Source organism: Acipenser ruthenus, chromosome 11, assembly GCF_902713425.1.
Source record: "Acipenser ruthenus chromosome 11, fAciRut3.2 maternal haplotype, whole genome shotgun sequence".
NCBI lineage: Eukaryota > Metazoa > Chordata > Actinopteri > Acipenseriformes > Acipenseridae > Acipenser > Acipenser ruthenus.
This window is the reverse complement of record NC_081199.1, coordinates 43,039,637-43,059,114: the sequence shown is the minus strand read 5'-3', so window position 1 is coordinate 43,059,114 and position 19,478 is coordinate 43,039,637. Positions and strand designations below refer to the sequence as shown.

Below are 19,478 nucleotides of genomic sequence, written 5' to 3'. Positions count from 1 at the left end.
AGAATAGAAAGGGGGGGTCTGCCCCGCCCCACCAGGGAGGCAAGTGGAAGGTGGTAGTGTTCTCTCAGGCAGCAACACCACCACCTTCCACTCGCCTCCCTCCTTCATCATTGTCTATACAGGAAATTAACAAATTATTTGAACATAAAGGAATCAGATGGATTTTAACCCTGTTCTCCAAAGAGAATAGCACAGCATCTTAGTGAATTAGCCCATTCTGCCATCTCATTTCCATGAAAGAGCATGCTTTTCATTGATTAAGGTAAATGAACCAATCCTCCAAGGAGGAACAGCACAGCATGCTTGTGAATGATCACACTGGAACACTTGAAGTGTGTACTGTGAAATCTAAAGGCAGCAATCACCTTTGCTTTACAATCGTTGTTACAGATACCAATCCCCATTGCTGTATCATGGGTTTATGGTTTATAAGAGGCAGTTATTGCTTAGGAGAGAAACTGCCCAACACATTGGTCATCCGATACCACAATGCACAGTAAGTAGAAAGCAGAATACAACCCTTATGAACACAAGGTTTATTTATAGACAAGGTTATGTAACTGTATTCCCTGCTTTACCATATTGGTCCTACTTGCTCTAGTTTCACACATGATGACAACTCTGTTGGAGTCGGAACCTTCCTTACACTAACTTAACTTTGATAACAAATAATCTCGCATAATAAACCAGGCTCACCATTTAAATAAGTTATAAAAAAATGAATTAGAACACAAAGCAAATATTATTAAACCCAGGGGTACAGTACTTTTGCAGGACCGCACAGTGGACCCAAAGATTCCAAGATTGCTATTGTTGCTGGATTTCAATTGAGCAGAAAGAAAAGGACAACCAAGTGGATAATGGGCCCAAGACAATGTTACATCACACTAGAGGGAAATAACAAAGGAAATGAGCAGTCATTTTGTGCTTTCAAGCATCATGTCAGAGGTGGCAAAAAACAGCTTGGAGATTTTATTTTGGTGTAAGCTCTTGGATGGATGGATGGGTGGGGTCAAAAGGGGATTATTAATGTAAAATACCAAAACAATAAAAAAATTACAATCGAACCTACAGTAGTGTTCTAGAATGTTGAAACCTATAAATGCAAGTTCAATAAAAACATTCTATAAAACAATACAAGGACATGGACTACTGTTTCACACTTCAGGGGTTGTGGGTTATTTGACAAGTAGCACTCTAACCTGCCATGGATAGTTTCAATACAACACTCTATGCCCTTTGCCTCAAGGTGATAACATTTTATATATGACCTGGAAGCACTATTTTAGTGGCCTCCTTTGGGAAGTTCAAATAGGAACCAATTACAAGATTAGCCTTCCCTGCCTTGTAAATCACGTATATAGAAACTGAATGCATACTGTCAATTAATCCAACACTGAGCTAGAGAGTAGTGAGTTTGTAACTGTGCTCTATCGACCAATGATCAGATATGGTAGGACTGTTTATTGAAATGTTATTTTTACCAATGATATTAACATTTTCATGAGAATATTACCCCCCCTTACGTCAGGGCCCTTGAACAGTTTAATATTATTTTAAATTGAATTTAATAACAAGACAGATTCTTCTGACCCTTAATGAAGATAATGCTGCCAACCAAAAGAGTGGAGCATGTACTTTGTGTACGGCCTTTAAAAACAGTGTTAAGAAAAAACAAGCAGTCTAGCAGTAGGAAAAGAAATATAGGATAAAAACAAACAAAAGCCATACGCTGGTGTTGCACAATGCACACACAGACCCCTCACAGAAGAAGGCATGATGCATTATAAACAAACCTTATTGCACAATGGTTGTATTAATACTTACTCTCCCTCAATCACTGCAGAGCAGAAGTACAGTACCCTACAGTGCGATGCTGTAGCACATGCTATGCCTGGATAAGTTGCATGGAATCAAAAATGCAAATTTGGGGAAAAATCATTCGTACTAAGCAATGCACTACAACCTGATCCAATCTGAAAAAGTGACTCTTCCCCTCCCCCATTAAAAGAGGAACTGAATAGTTCGCTCTTACCAGTAACAAAAGCGGTCATATTGATAAGAGCAAAGGTGTTATGTATACATCAGTCAGTAAAAGGCTTGTGAGCATCAGCAACAAAAACAGACATACTTCACTATATAAAAGTATTTTATATTAACTGATATACCATGCATCCTTATTTTTATTAATGTAGAAAAACAGCACTTTTTTTTTTTTTTTAAACACAAAGTACAATACAGCAATATGATGCAACTGCCTTACGACAATGTTGTTTTGTTTTAGGATTAGCGGAGGAAAAAAACCTCAATTAATAATGAAGATCTTCAGGGTGCATGCTATATCGATTGCTAATAAAACGCTGTACCATGTGAGCAGGTGTTTTGGTTGGTTTCTTTTCACTCTACGTATAAAGCTAAAAGGTTTAAAGAAATGTTCTCTGCAATGAGGTATTCAATTGGACAGAGGAAGCCGATATCAGGTCCGTGAAACTCCCCTATCCATCGTGCCACACAATCGTTTAAAAAAAAAAAACACACACACACACTGCAAAACTGTTAATATCGTGCTTCCATTTGGAATATGAACATACAGTACTGCAGCCATGAGCTTAGATACAGCTCTCTAGAACTCTGGGAACAGTCAAAAAAAGATTACTCGATTAGTGTTTATTTAAAATACTCCATTGGCAAATGATTTTCAATTAAAAACTGACAGCTTTCACAGCTCTTAGCCTACATAGTAAGCAAACCCCTTTTTATTTTGCACCTCTGGGTATTTCAGCAGAGTTGTGTGCTGTCGAAGCAGCACCTATTTTTCTCTTTCAATTTGTATATATTTTCTCTTTACTGGAGTGTGCTTGTTGTAGTGGATGGGGTTAACGAGAGCGCTGCTCCTCTCTGGGTGAAGGACTCCCAGTAAAGCCCCCTCTGCAGCAGCAGTCCCACTCGGGGTCTAGGACAGCACTGCGTTAGAGTGACGGATACCCAATAGATTATCTGCACTCAACGATCTTCTCATAGCAACTTTACTCAGGTCTTTATACTTGTCCTCACAGAGCCTGGAGATTGCCTACAAATACAAACAGAACACAATGTTGGTCAAAAACTGAGTTTATAAATACCAAAGACTGCCCATTAGAGTAATGATTCAGCCATACAAACATCTACTGAGAACTCGTAGGGGTGGGAACATATTGTTTTAACTAATATGAACAGGAATAAAAGGAGAGGCCAAAGGATTTCAATCAACAAGGCGGCCTTACATTACTGCAAGATGACAGTTTTATTATATACACTCCAATACAAAATGTATCATAGCAATGACTTTTGTATAATATAAATTGAACTTACTATCTGTTTAAACATTTATTTTCCAAAATAATATTTTTCACAAAAAAATAGTAAAAACCTACATCAGTAAAAGTGCACATATGAACAATGAAAGCATCTATAAAACAGGGGTGTTGGTGGAGAAATGATCGATTGTGCACAGAGGAATCCTGAGATTTCCTTCCTCCACATATCACGTGTTGTGTTCTTGAATGATGTACAAAGTAATTTACAGCTGGTCTTAATACATTTACCCCTATATCAATTGACTTGGACAAAATACGGTCTCATTAACAATCATTTTAAACTTGTTATACAGAGTAGCCCATCAGTTCCTTCGCATGCAAGGTTTTCAAGCTGTATTGTAGCCCTCCATATCTGAGCATGTGTGGAAGCAGGGACGGAAATAAGACTCCTAATGCATGACCGTTTCACCCACTTCCAGGTTTTACTTCAAGCTTGATTAACCACAGTGTATAGGTAACAAGCTCATGTGCATCTTATTAAAGTCACAGTAAAACCAGGAATAATTCAGTATTTCTTTATGCAATTCAGAATTCGTGGATGCTGGAAGACAAGCAAGCCTGTTTGAATAGAGCGCCCCTCACCTCCAGCTTCTGTGCCCTCTCCTTGCTGAGGGACTCCAGGGGGAAGTTCATGTGGTTGTCGTCTGCCAGCGAGCGCAGGTCAAAGTAATATTTGGCGTAAACGCTGGCCGGAACGTTAATGTTAAACTGCAGCAGCTCCAAGAACTGCCTTTCCATTTCATTCCTGGAGGAAAGTTATCATGTACAAATATTATGGCATGTAGCAACATCAAAGCAACATATGCGAGCCCCCTGCCACCCTAAATACAAACTGACTCATGTTAGTTAAGAGTTGCAGGAGTGTCTGTGCCTAGGTAATTGGAAGTACACAGTAAAGCACAGCCAGTTTCAAGAAATGCATTAGTCAACTCACTAATCCGAATCCCCTTAGTCCGAACTGACCTATAATTCAAACCATACTGTCACAATGAAATGCACGCCGATAGCAGATGTAGGAACCAAACTTCAAAAATCATAATTCTACAATAAGTGCGTAAATATTTACAGCAGTCTCTGTACTGACCCACCCCTCCCCCAAAGGATTATTAGTGATTTTTGATGATATGTAGAAAAAACATAAAACAAAGATTATCCAAGCATTTTTAGTATGATACAGAACAATGCATCTCCATAGAACAAGGCCATGAAACATCCACCCTATAAAATAAACCTGCATGTTGTTTATTAGTGGTGAAGGACTTAGGCATTTTTGCCAGGATGATAGCAGAGAGGCTGTTTATTGGTACAAATAAAAGGACTGTGCGGGTCGCTACGGCAACTAATGGATCTGCCGAGAGCCGGCACTATTATCTCGGAGCTCTAAGAGCTCTCGAGTCAGAGCAGGCTCCTCCATGAAAAGCTTCAATAGGAAGGCTGTGTGCTTGTGTTACACAAGAGGTCGGCATGCAGCACAGACCAAAGGCAGCACTAGACTAACCTTGGCATTCAGACAGTAAAACATGGCATTGGAGAGAAAAACAGGAACACCTTGCCAGTGAAACAATTCTGTGCAAAAGAAGCCTTAGAAGAAATCAATCAATATTATCGGGGATGTCATTTCAAGGGGTCCATTACTGTCCCATCATTACTCAATTTAATATTGCCCTAAGTAGTTCATTCATTTAGTTTACTTTGTATTAAATCTGTCAAACACCACAAGCATTACTACGGGGACCTGCGAAAAAATAAAAATGATCCAAGCCTGTGTAGTTTTATGCTTCACAAAACATTTCTATAACGGATCCCAGTAAAACCCTGCACCCATTAGTTGAGTTGTTACTCACATGTCCTCCACAGTGATGTCTTTAAGGATCTGGCAGTAGTCCACATTCCATACTGCTTGGTCATCCCACACTTTCGATGCCAGCAAGATAGCACCCAGTACAATCCTCTTCCAGTTACTGGGACAAATATCAATCTCTGCATACGTCAGCAGGCGTTCCAGATAAACCTGCCACGAAACAAACCCCCCTTAGCTTTCAGGGAAAACCATTAAACCAACACCACACTCGTTCCACAGTGTTTGTTTTGTTCTTTAAAAGCCATACTGACTCACGGAATATGGGGCAGTGTGAAGTACTTCAGATGCGCAGCGATGGATTTTAGATTTGTTGCCGACCTCTCAAAACTAGAATGACTTATGTATAGATTCCGCTATTGTTGGCTAATAACACTGGTTACATTGGGAAGATCAAAATATCGTAATATTGGCTAAAAGCTCCATAATACATATAGGTCTATTAAATAATGCAAATGTTAAACCAAGACCACAGTAAACATGGCTTTTGTAATTATTAAATCAAACAAGTAACCCCACTTAACAGTAAACCTCCTTTAACAATGCATTGTTATACACTGGCACCTCTGGATTTCAGCTGGCCAGTCAAAGGTCAGGGATGGAAATAAGACTTCTATTGCACAACAGTTTCACCCATTCCAGGCTTTACTATGACCTTGATTAGCCGCAGTGTGTAGGTAACAAGCTCAGGCAAGTCTTATTAAAGTCCTAGTTATTATTTATTATTATTATTATGTATTTCTTAGCAGACACCCTTATCCAGGGCGACTTACAATTGTTACAAGATATCACATTATTTTTACATACTAGTGAAATCAGGAATGGATCAAACTGCTATGCAATGGGAGTGTCATTTCAGTCCCTGAAGGTTAGCCTTCCACATGAGGGTTTTTACTTCTGGTTCATGTCAAGACCATAGTATTAGTAACCCAGCACAATGAAAAGGAGAGCAGTGGTAATGCCCCTAAGAAAACAAAGTAGCTCATTTTGAAAATCAGTTTGAGGACCACAGAAATGATACTGCACAGCCAAACATTACCCTTCTAAGCACACAACCAGGAGGTTTGGGTTCCCTTGCTACTGTGCACTTAGGCAAGTGTTTTATTTAAGCACAACTTAAGTAAAAGGAGACGTGTTTATCACATCTCTTTCATCAGCACGGTCAGGCACTGAAATCACTTTCCTTTGTTCTAATGCCACCTAGTGGCCATCTAAAATACAACTTGAGGCAGCAATAAATTAAGGCTTCTTCTGCTGTATTAGAATTAGTTATTTAGCTGTATTAGTGCTTATTTTAAGCTAATTTTCGAGTTCTATGTAAATTGTTTTTTTTTTTTTGGGGGGGGGGGGGCTTTCGTTTTTTGATATACTGTATGAAATTATTGTTTGGTTACTTTCCAAAATGCTTTTTATTTCTGTCAGAATATGTATAGTTGTAACTCGACAGTACTTGCATATTTAAGTTGTACCTTCTTTCTTTTGCCATCTTCCACAATGAAATCCCTATGGTCACGGGCACATTCTTCTGGGGTTTTTGTGTGTAGGCATTTTTGTACATTTCGCCACAATTCTGTTTTAAATCCACTGTATCTTAACTGTAGTACAGCTTGAAATCCCACTAACAAGCCTCCATCTTGATTGTAATCTTGCAAGCGGAGTCTCCAATAGAAATGTAGGAATGTGCTGTCACTCAGTAGTTGGGGTGGGTTTAAAGTATTCAGAACTAATCAATGACAGATAAAAGTCAGGGACATTGCCCAGCAGCACTGGGAAATGTATTTATTATTATTTTTGTACTAGGTTTTATTTTTTAATGGGAATAGGGTAAAGTCAATGTGAATTGATTAACCATTTCCACAGTTTTTCCGGTGCTTTCCGGTGTTTATTGGCTATCCACTGATTTCATTTTTTTTGTATCAGGGGTGTTTTATCAGTTAAAACTGAAAATCAGAAGCCCAAATTATAATACATTATAGGAGGCTGTGTGGTCCAGGGGTTAAAGAAATGGGCTTGTAAACAGGAGGTCCCCGGTTCAAATCCCAGCTCAGCCGCTGACTCATTGTGTGACCCTGAGCAAGTCACTTAACCTCCTTGTGCTCCGTCTTTCGGGTGAGACCCTGTTGTAAGTGACTCTGAAACTGATCCTAGTCTCATATCTTGTAAAGCGCTTTGTGATGGTGGTCCACTATGAAAGACGCTATATAAAAATAGATTATTACTACTACTGTTACTAGAAAATATTAAAACACAAAAAGTACTGATACAACATGCCTCCTCATACAATACTTCCACAAGATATGTGCCCATCTTTGCATTGCTTAAAATAGTCGAAGTATAGAGTACTATATCAAAATCAAAAAGCCGAAGATGAACACGTACATACTGCCGGTGTACGTAATGTCCGAGATGTCCGAGATGCTATATTGCTGTACTGTATGAATGTAATTTTGTTGTGGTTTGCATTTGTCAGATCATTTCAACCTACCCTTGAGATTACTAATCATTTCAACTGGTAAACCCTCAATGTGCTAGAAAAGTGTTATAAAAAGAGTTTGAACATTATTATTATTATTAGTTTATTTAGCAGACGCCTTTATCCAAGGCGACTTACAGAGACTAGGGTGTGTGAACTATGCATCAGCTGCAGAGTCACTTACAACTATGTCTCACCCGAAAGACGGAACACAAGGAGGTTAAGTGACTTGCTCAGGGTCACACAATGAGTCAGTGGCTGAGGTGGGATTTGAACCGGGGACCTCCTGGTTACAAGCCCTTTTCTTTAACCACTGGACCTATCGTTTACTGATGCATTGCAACCTAAAGTTTATGACAAGAGAAAAACAGCATCTAAAAGAAATTTAAAAAAAAAAAAAGATTTAGAATTCAAAATCATAACTTTGCAGTATTTTATTTTTTATTTTTTTTTTAATCATGTGGGCTTGCAAAGAGCAAAGTGAAGGGTCCGGATGTTCATTCTTTAAACAAGCGCAGCACAAAAAATAAAATAGCAAGCATTCCACTACCTTCTCTATAGAACTAAAAGTAGTTTGGATCAGAGGCTTCAGCAGCAATCCCTTCATTTCTCTCGACTGCTGCCCCTTGTAGATGAATTCTCAAGCAGCCTCTTTGCTGCTCTCGAATCAAGGCACTTTGACATCAGAGCATTTTTGTGATACTTACGTTGATAAAGCAGGCCAGTATTTCCGGAACTGGAAAGATTCTCTTGAACTTTAATTTTTACTAATCTGAATCTTCCTATAGATCAACTGTTACTATTATTGGGAAGCAGCAGTTCTCAGTCTTTCAGGATAATTGGGGTATGGAAGAAAGCAATGTAAAACATTTGAGTGCAGTGATTGTTGCATTCTCACCAGGGTTACTATTGCACACTCCGCTGTCAGCTGGGCAGCACTGAAGAGGGTTCTGACAAACCGGTAGATGTGCTTATGCTCCGGGTCACTCCTACAGTAATCTTCAGGCACCTCTTCCCTCTGCCAACGAAGGTAGGGGACAAAATGCAATGTCAATCTTACACTTAATTACTTCTTTGTCGTGCAACAAGTGCCAAATTAACTCCTGTACTGAATCTACATTTATATTAAAAGCACAAGAACCGATGAAACTTTTATGCTGTCACTCAATTTATTTTCTCTGGCGCTGTTACAGTATGCGTCCCAACTTCATAAAATAAAACACACATACCGATAGAGGATGCAGCTTTTCATCAAAGATATCAAGCGATCTGTCCGAATCCCTATTGCAAATTAAAATAAAAAGCAGCTTTACCAAGACATGGAAGTCAAAGTAATTACCCCAGAGACAACCAGTGAAACAAACCTTTACGCTGTCCACCACAAACAGCACCACCTTTACTTTCGAATTCCTCTCTCTGCTGCCATGCCATAATGCCTTCCGTTTGATAAAACAGGGTTTAATAGGTTATCTTTTCCAATTCTTCTGGTTTAATTGAGCAGAGAGACAACATGCACAACTCTTATCTGTGCCAGCCACTGCAGATTAAGATAGCAGAGGTTACCCAAGCCACAGAACTACATGTTTAACAAAACAGCTGTAAATTCCTTAAAGGTTAAAGAAACTAAATCAATACCGAGATCCCAATTACATTTTACAGCATGCTGACAAGTCCCTACATTTACAAAATCACTGCTGAATTACAAATGACTTTGTCAGACGAAACAGAAAACAGGTTCTTACCTGTTCTTTATGTGGTAGTATATTGCTAATGTAACACTGTTAGGAAGAAAAAAAAAATTAATAAATCAATTAGATTTTTCTCTTTTACAAATACTTTTTCAATCATCGTTCAGCACGATGGTATGTACTAGAGTTCCCTCAAGTTAATTACATTGCATACAATGCCTCAAATCTAAAACTCCAGCCACCCCACCCCTACCCTGCAGCGTCAGCACACACACAGGACTCAAAGTATTTGGTCTCCATGTCGTACTGTACCTTACACAAAACAAAATCAGCACGAGATAACAAGTGTGAAATATGTAGACTTTATTTTTGAAGGTTACTTTTATTATCCTGTGTATGTAAAATTTCCCATTAACGACCAAACAGCAAAATTAAATCTAATGATTTCCATTACACGAGAGTAGATGTTAAAACTTCATGCTGATTTGAACTCGGCTCTCGCCAAGATAAGCACCAACTAAGACGTAGCTTTACAGTAAACTAATGTGATCCATATGCGTCTCCATCCATTTACGTTTCCTTCCATATGATGATGTAGATATCCTTCTGTCTGGTGTTAATGGCTGAAGTGTAATGCTGGCTCCAGGGATCAGCTTATTTGCCTCCCTGGCGCATCAGCGCCAGGGAGGCACAGAACTGCACAGAACTGCGTAAAACGTAAAAGGCAATGCAATTTAGCAAAACCAAAAGATTAAAAAAAAAAAAAAAGTTTCCAGAATTAACACAGTAACCAAAGTCAGTATTCAAATTTGCAGAATATAGTGCTCGATAAGGCGCTAATGTCACAGTTCACTTGCAAATGAAAATGCACAAAAGCAAAAAAGATGAAAACAGATCAAACAAAAAATAAATCACTATTTTAGATCAAAATAGTATCTAAAACTGTTTAATGATTAACTGTGACATTACCCTAGCTTGTCTTGTTCGCTTTGTTTTGGCTGCATTTTCATCAAGTGAAACAGGAGGAAGTGTCGTGTAACTGTATAATATAAGACTTAAGATTTGTCATTAGAGAATTAAATAATTCAGGCTGCAAGAGATATTCAAATACATTGTAACATTGAAAAGATGGGCTTTGTATCAGTCGGAAATTGCATGCGACGGGCAAGTGCATTCATTTGTTATATATATGGGGATTGATTTTATTCTTAATACAAGGGCGGTAAAACGCGACTGACGTGTATCTGGGGAACGGATATCTCAATGCCGACTGTATCCCCCACCCCACCAGATATGGTTTCATGCCGTCTATCAAGTGCTTTTGATGAATGAATGAATGCATCCATCATTCCACATCACTTCAGCTGTGCTTTTGTTTCTTTGGCACTGCCTTGGGGTTCTGGAATGCCCTTCCGGATTTCACTGTGTCATTGTTAAACTCTCAGGGTTTAGAACTGCTGTTCAGGCTGATCTGTGCTCGAGATGAACTTGTTTAAGTTAGAATGAAACCAGAATTGTGTATTTACATGTACTAAAGTAAATAACCTAAAAACCAAAGGGTATGGCAGATAAGGGGCTTTTAGAGAATGGCTCATCATTTCAGACAACCCCACTATGCCTGCATTCTCCTGTTACAGCACTATTAATACACTTTCTGCATTTCACACAAGTCTCCATGCAACTGATGTGGAAACCTTTCTGCATCCTTATTGCTGGCAATCAAACTGACTAATCATTCAGCTTCCCCCTTCTATCAGATTACACTGTAATCACCACCCTTTAACCGGTCAATGATCAATTAAACAAATCAGTGCCACAGTACAAGACAGGTTAACAGCGGTCCAAAATCCATTATCCATAAACAGGGCTTCTGATTTTTGGTTTTAACCGATAACACCCCCCGATACAAAAAAAATGAAATCAGTGGGTAGCCAATAAACACCAGAAAAACTGTGGAAATGGTTAATCAATTCACGTTAACACTACCATTTTCCCATTAAAAAAAAAAAAACCTACTACAAAAATAATAAGAATAAATACATTTCCCAGTGCTGCTGGGCAATGTCCCACCTTTCTGACTTGTAGCTATCATTGATTCGTTCTGAATACTTTACACACGCCCAAACTATTTGGTGACAGCACATTCCTACATTTCTATTGGAGACTCCGCTTGCAAGATTTAAAATGAGATTACAATCAGGAATGGAGGCTTGTTAGCAGGATTTAAAGCTGTATTAAAGTTAAGACAGAGGATTTAAAACAGAATTGTGGCAAAATGGAAAAAAATGCCTACCCACAAAAACCCCAGAAGATCCCATGACCATAGGGATTTTGTTATGGAAGACAGCAAAGGAAGGAAGGTACAACTTAAGTGTGCAAGTAGTCGAGTTACTACTATACATATTTTGACAGAAAAAAAACGCTCAAGCACTTTGTAAAGTAACCGAAAACACTAATTTCATACAGTACATCAAAAACGAAAGCCCCGAAAAAAACAGTTTACATAAAACTCAAAAATAGCTAAAAATAAGCACCGAAAAAAAAAAAAAAAAAAAAAACGAAACAGATGCCCCATCAATAAAACCAGCCTGATGACGTTATCAGAACGGGCAGACCCTGCGCTGATAGTCCCTGGGGAATACTTTGATAACACTCACCACTTTATTGTGCTTTTTAAATTAGGCTGGCTGACTGTGCTGTCATCAAGAAATATCGTAGAACAGGAGCTGTACTTCTTGGAGAGCTGCCCAGGGGACACCTGCAAAAAACAAAAGCATAATTGTGAAACAGACCACTTACTTAATAAGGAAAAGGGCTCCTATATTAACACTGGAAATGCTATTGTTACAGAACAGAATAATTTATATAATATATATATATATATATTTATATATATATATACACATACACACACACACACACACACACACAGTGCCTTGCAAAAGTATTCAGACCCCTGACCAATTCTCTCATATTACTGAATTACAAATGGTACACTGAAATTTCGTTCTGTTTGATATTTTATTTTAAAACACTGAAACTCAAAATCAATTATTGTAAGGCGACATTGGTTTTATGCTGGAAAATATTTAAGAAAAATAAAAAACTGAAATATCTTGCTTGCATAAGTATTCAACCCCTGTGCTGTGGAAGCTCTCAGTTTACACCGATGAAAGAAATTGCCCTAATGAGGACACAATTACCTTACCATAGGCCTCCACCTATGAACCATTAAAGTTGCTGTCACATTTTCTGGATAAAAACCCCACTGTTGAAGGATCATTGGTCAGGCTGTGAATCTGAAGGAAAATTAAGACCAAAGAGCAAAGAGCATTCTACAGAAGTTAGAGATAAAGTAATACAAATGCATAGATTATGGAAAGGGTACAAAATAATATCCAAGTGTTTGGATATCCCAGTGAGCACAGTTGGATCAATAATCAGGAAGTGGAAGCTGCATCACACCACCCAGGCACTGCCAAGAAAAGGCAGTCCCTCAAAACTCAGCGCTCAAACAAGGAGACTTATGAGAGAAGCCACAGAGAGGCCAACAATAACTTTGAAGAAGCTACAGAGTTCAGTGGCTGGGAGTGGAGTAATGGTGCCAGTCAACCATATCAAGAGCTCTGCATAACACTGGCCTGTATGGGAGGGTGGAAGGAAATAAGCCGTTACTCAAAGTACCATCTGAAAGCACGTCTGGAGTTTGACAGAAATCATGAGAGTGACCCAGCTGCGATGTGGGAAAAGGTTTTGTGGTCAGATGAGACCAAGATAGAGCTTTTTGGCCAAAAATCAAAGCGCTATGTGTGGCACAAACCTAACACTGCCCATGCCTCAAGACACACCATCCCTACAGTGAAGTATGGTGGTGGCAGCATCATGCTGTGGGGATGCTTCTCATCAGCAGGGACTGGGCATCTTGTTAAAATTGAATGAAGAATGGATGGAGCAAAATACAGGGAAATACTGCAAGAGAACCTGCTTCAGTCCGCTAAAAAACTAAAGCTTGGGAGGAAATTCATCTTTCAGCAGGACAATGATCCCAAGCACAAGGCCAAAGCAACATTGGAGTGGCTCAAGAACAAAAAGGTGAATGTCCTACAGTGGCCCAGTCAAAGTCCTGATCTCAATCCCATTGAGAATCTGTGGCACTATTTGAAAATTGCGGTCCACAAGCGACGTCCAACCAACCTGAACAATCTAGAGCAAATCTGCCAAGAAGAATGGGCCAAAATCACTTCAACACTGTGTGCAAAGCTGGTACATACTTACCCCCAAAAAAGCTGTTATTGCAGCAAAAGGTGGCTCTACCAAATATTAATGTGGGGGGGTTATGCAAGCAAGATATTTCAGTTTTTTTATTTTTCTTAAAAATATTTCCCAACATAAAACCAATGTCACCTTACAATAATAGATTTTGAGTTTCAGTGTTTTAAAATAAAATAGAACGAAATTTCAATGTACCATTTGTAATTCAGTAATATGAGAGAATTGGTCAGGGGTCTGAATACATTTGCAAGGCACTGTATATATATCGTTTATATTTCTTATTTAAACATTTGTTAATTCGAGAATGTTTACTTTCATAAGTGCCCTCAAATGTATTAATAAAACAAAATTGCTAACGTTACCTGGAAGCATTTGTTTTCTTTACTTGTGTGGCGAATCTGCCATTAAGAGAATCAAACTACTTTAAAAAAAAAAAAAAAAAAGCGTGTCTCTGTATATATAGTTGTTTAGGAACATGCTGAGTTTTGCACATCGCTGCTTGTATGCAGATAGTTTAATCAAATAAACTGCCTATCCTTCCATTCAAAGTTAACTTCTATTTATGCAACTACCCTATATATATATATATATATATATATATATATATATATATATATATATATATATATAATAAATTACAATAGGTGTATTTTTAGTCACGTTTGTCTGGGCACCCACCAGAAATGCTAAAACTCAGTGCATACACCGTCTAGTTTTTTTCTTCTTCTGAACTCAGTGACTTAGACTGGCGGTTGTTATGCTGCTCAAGTATAAATTTGAGAAATTACAATAATGTTTTATTTATTTGGACGATAAAATCATGATTATCTTGATAACTTACAAACAATAATCGATTGTTGAAAATGTCATTATCATCCAACCCTAATCTGGAAAGCCTTGCCCAAGTGCTAACTGGGATTTGTGAACAGAAGTCAGCCCGGTTAACCGGGTGCTGGAGGAATGCATTTCTTATGTATTTACTTTGTTTTTCAGCCGTGATGCTCAGATATTTAGGTGGGATTCCACGCTGTCTAAAGCAGATTCATTAAGATCAAGTTGGCTCACAGTTGCACAGGGGTAATCCCCTACATGCTCACACTCAATTGCATGCAAAAAATATATATAGAAAGAAAGCAGGATGTTAGATTACTGTTCATTTGAGAGGTCACTATTTACGCCTTGCTTCATCTGAATTTTAATTAAGAATGACAGAAAGCTTTTTATCTTGTATGACCTTAAAATGACTACATCTTAGAAAAATCGGATCTAAACCAATTTTCACATTACTTACATGGTTTATGTGATTGCTTTTCCTCTTATCTCTCACTGTAAAACAAACAAGACAGAATAATTACTGTTTCCATGTCCCTTAACATGCTCAAAACCGGCGACAGTGATTGGAACAAATCTAGATTGTAAACATACTGTATTCAGGGTTACAATTTACCAGAACATCTGCTGTAGTCCAAACTGATAATTGTACTAAACACACCTATATTGTTAACAGGGCTGGAAATAAGACTTCCATTGCATAACAGTATCACCCACTTCAGGTTTTCCTACGGGCTTGATTCGCCATAGTGTATAGGCAACGAGCTCAGTTGTGTTTTATTAAACTTGTAGGAAAACCAGGAATGGATCAAACTGCTATGCAATGGAACTCTTATTTCCATCCCTGAGTTGATAATACAAATAATAAAAAACAAATCACATGGATGTATTTATTCATTGTTTCTTAAGGCTTCGTCATTTATAACCTAATTTTGCCTCTTGCTAGTATTTGCATCAGCAGTGTGCCTTTTTGTATCAGTGGATTTTAAAAGAGATGGAATCTGATAAGAATCTTTACTGCCTGCCATTGGAAATCCATTATTGATCAAACTAGTGTAAACACAATAAGAGTCACATCATGTCAAGTTGGTAAACAAACAAGCCCTGCTGTCTGATGTGTGCACAACATTGTAAAGAGAACAGTGCAGTAAGCAGACACAAGGGGTGCATGATACAAGGTGGAACTTGACAGGGCTGTGAGACCTTACAGCTCTAACCTTGCGAAACCACAAAGCCTAAAAACTTACCATCCGTCTGGGATTTGCTGAGGAAGATGGTACTTGCCCTCGGGTGGTCCGATGGATTGGATTCTGGCGCTAAATCTATGAAACAAAAAAATATATATATATATATTATAATAATAACAATAAGTAGGCTTGCTACTTTGATTGTAATTTGTAAAGCTCGTTAAACGTCGACTTCCCAAAAAAATATGAGTTTAACTGAAATAAATAAGGTCCTGTTACTTTCTATGGGAAATGTTGTACATTTCAAATCTGAATCTGAAAGACAATTGAAACCGAAATTAAACCTCTACCATGTTTTCTGATGCATGTGTCATTTTCTTTCATTTACAGTTCAGAACAGCAAGCAGGAAGATAGTACATTTCGTTCTTTTGGAAACTACAGGTCGTAATACTCAAGACCTCTCTTCTCATAAATACTGAATTAAGTCCCTGGGTTTAATTGTAGACCATCCCATGCGCCTGTCCTTAACTCTTGTTCCTCGATAAAAGCTAAATTAAAGGGGTTTGTTTCCCCATTTCCTTTAATTAATGAATCTTATCTAAGTGCGATGAGAATTCTTATATCCAGACTGTTCACGCCCTGTTAATCTGTTTGGCTTTTATAGGTTTACTGCCTCCATCAATCACCCATGACAGATTTATTTTTATCAGAAAACGTTTCTCAGCAGCGCTGTCTGTGTATTCATTTCGGTTCCACATATTTCAAATGACTGTAGCCAGCTTGAGTTTCATGAGGGCAGGGTTATGGGATTAGTACAGAAGCCCAGAGAGGGAGAACTTAATTATACTTCAAGCAATGGAAAACACAAGCCTTGTAGCAATATCTGTAACCCCGCCCCCTCTTCTAAATAGACCTGCAAATCATTTCCACTTTCCTTTTTGTGAAAGATGTTTTTGTCAATTAGATTGATCGCATTGGAGGCGATCGGAAGTATTATGGGAGGACACTTTACAGGGTTCCCACATTGCAACTGCCCTGAAACAGCATACAAGGTAGGGCAGTCAACATTCTCCATTAGAGAACGCGAGAGCAGCTGACCCTGCCTGTGGTTTTCTGATGAGAATTTATTTCTAAAAATAAATTGTTTGCGGACGGACGTCATGATAAGAATACATTTAAATCACAAACTTCATTTATTGTAACTTTGATTTATTGGATTAGATAAGGGATAACAAAAGGTTTGGCAACAACAGTGGAAAAAAAATACCTTTAGACCCAAACATTAGGCAAGATAGATGCAAAATACGTCAATAGAACGCTACACAAAAGCACAGATCACAGAAAAACAGAACTAGAATGACTGCTGATGGCCTCTAGACACAATTGTGGATAATACAGCCTGGTTAACAAAACTCTCTGGTAACCTGTGTGTGCACTACCATGCAAACACTGAAATAAATAAACACAAGGGGTAAAGCGCAGAGCCCAAAACTCCTCATTCTAGACACTATACTCTGTAAATCTACTTGTGTCTAATGCTTAGATCACACCACAGTGGTGGTTTACTGCAGACAAAGTTTTAGCAGAAGTTTAGATATTCATTTACACTGGTTTATTGCCGTGTGAAAGCTAGATTGGGCTTGCAAATCTAGGACCATAAACTAAAGGCTGTAAATGTTCAGCAACAGCATCTTGGAATATAAAATAGACCCCAGAACTGATAGAAATGTGTTTTACTTTCTGAACACTAGACAGCATCCATATACAACTGTGCTGTAGTGGAAGCTGAGACTCTCCTCTTGTTCAAATCTGAAGTGAACGCTTTCTGGTTTACCCTGGCAACTGGCTGCTAGCGCAGCTGTTAACTGGTCCCATGTAAAGTTTAAAGACTTCCTAATTCAAGTGGCAACAGCTGAAGTTACTGTTGCTTTCTCTTCAGTTCTCCCCACTACCATCAATTACTATGGGGCTGCAAATTACAAGACAGGGGTGTGGAGGGAGATTCCTGCTGTTTGCAGGTTCCCGTTTTAAACTCACAGTTCCAAGTTTGAAAGTTTCAAGCAGGTTTAATTTTCTTGTGTGTGTCATACTTGCTCTATAAAACAACGTCGACGCCTGTCTGTCTTAGCTGTTTTCTAGACTCTAAGATGAGCAATACAGTCACAAAACCATAATGGTATCAATCAAACGCGTTAGCCTCAACTCAAAGGAGGAGGAAACAGGAAACTGGTATTGATGTGAAACGGAAGGGAATCTTAGAGCTGCTGTCCCGCTGAGCAAAGCACTTACCCCCGGTGGTCTTACAGCTGGCCCAGGCGATTCCCGTGATGCAAGAAAGTGGTTTTATGTTTATGGGTTGGGGGTTAGTAACGCATATTTTTTTACTAGCGCATTCCTGCAACACGATATTCCCTGGACACGTTTTTTTAAATCCCCCTTTCCTTTACACAAACTCGTACTCACTTGTCCCCCTACCCACTCTCAAGAACAGTTAAAATACAGAATCTGTTCTTTTAAGAATTGTTCAGAACAGAAATCACGACAATTAACAATTAAGACAATTCTAACATACCTTCAACAACAAAAAACACTCAATCCTAGATCCTGCGGCTCTTAAAACTTAAACATGCCATTCTGGATTCGGATAACAGTCCGTATGGGTGGGGAAAAAAGGCTATGATCAAAATAACTTACCGTCGGGTACCTCTCTGTCACTGATGTGCTGCAGAGAGGGTCCCGAATCGGGTTCATTCAATTCTGCCTCCACTTGGTAGACATCCGGACGCTCCGGCTTCCTGCGTGCCCGGCTCACCTTGGGACTCCCACCGGGGGACACGCAACACGACACCGTGTTTCCCATTTCTTAGTGCTTTCCTACTAAAATATATGTTTGTGGGAGTAACGTATCCTTTTGCTTAAAATAAAATAAAGCACAGTGAAATATGCCGCTATTATAGTACTAGCTAAATTTTGAAAATGCTGAACCTAACACAATTGCAGCCATTTTACTGTAAAGTTAAAATGTACAAAAAAAGGCACTAATTAGTTCTACAGTGGTGTTAAAATAAAGTTAGATCCTCATAGGGATGTCGGTCCTAGGGTGCAATTCTTCGTCAAGGTGTAATACCGGTAACACAGCGCCCTCATCAAACACACAAACAGCCTGCTGAAATTCAATGACGACTAGCAGACTTGACAAATCACAGCGGATGTCAACCCTTCGCAGACTGCTTGTGAAATAAATCTCACACTGGTCCACGGCGTTGGTGAAGTTAAGTCAGTGTGTCACGGGCGACTTACTGTAAATCATTCTCGAGATGTTAAAATAAAAGATATATAAAACCGGCGATACCCACATTCAGTTTGTGTCGCCCACGCCCCTGCTGTTTTACAACGAACTGGGTTTCTACTGGTAATCCATTCTTAAACCGGGATCCTCGTTCCAGCGCAAACCTTCAGACCCTCCCCCCTTGGCTTCCCAGGGTCAGGTGTCCACTCTACCCCGAGGCTTCACGGCCTACAGCCTCTTTCTTCTCTTTCTCCCTGTGCAAATGTGTTCATATCCTGCAGACAGCTGATCTGCAATGAGCCTCGGCCTTTTTGGGAGTTAGCCTTTGGTCCCCGGTGTCGGCTAATGTGAATCCCCCGGTTATCCCCTGCTCCCCTCCGGCCAGTTCAGTAAACCGCTCCCTGCCGCCGCCATCTGCTTCAAAGCCGCTACCTGGCAATCGTGCACGCCCCGCCCACCTTCCTGTAGCGATGCTCTGATTGGATGCAATCTAAAACACCGCAGCATCTAGAACTTTATTTGT

The 19,478-nt window shown here is 39.1% G+C and overlaps 1 protein-coding gene across 3 annotated transcripts; it reads right to left on the bottom strand.

Moving 5' to 3' along the window:
- Positions 1–324: 324 nt before the first annotated feature.
- Positions 325–19,439, bottom strand: LOC117427001 (cyclin-Y-like protein 1). Of its 3 annotated transcripts, none has more exons than XM_034045308.3 (11): positions 19,023–19,439; positions 18,361–18,543; positions 15,726–15,800; positions 14,939–14,973; positions 12,033–12,133; positions 9,430–9,465; positions 8,917–8,968; positions 8,586–8,705; positions 5,201–5,367; positions 3,939–4,101; positions 325–3,070 (listed from the first exon to the last, which is right to left on the bottom strand). In XM_034045308.3, the coding sequence occupies exons 2-11, from the start codon at positions 18,524–18,526 to the stop codon at positions 2,954–2,956; spliced, it is 1,032 nt and encodes a 343-aa protein (XP_033901199.1). In that variant the 5' UTR covers positions 18,527–18,543; positions 19,023–19,439; the 3' UTR covers positions 325–2,953. The 3 variants fall into 3 exon arrangements, with proteins under 3 accessions (XP_033901199.1, XP_033901200.1, XP_034781440.1); XM_034045309.3 differs by having other exon boundaries at positions 18,361–18,540; XM_034925549.2 differs by lacking the exon at positions 19,023–19,439 and having other exon boundaries at positions 18,361–19,016.
- Between the last annotated feature and the right edge of the window lie 39 nt (positions 19,440–19,478).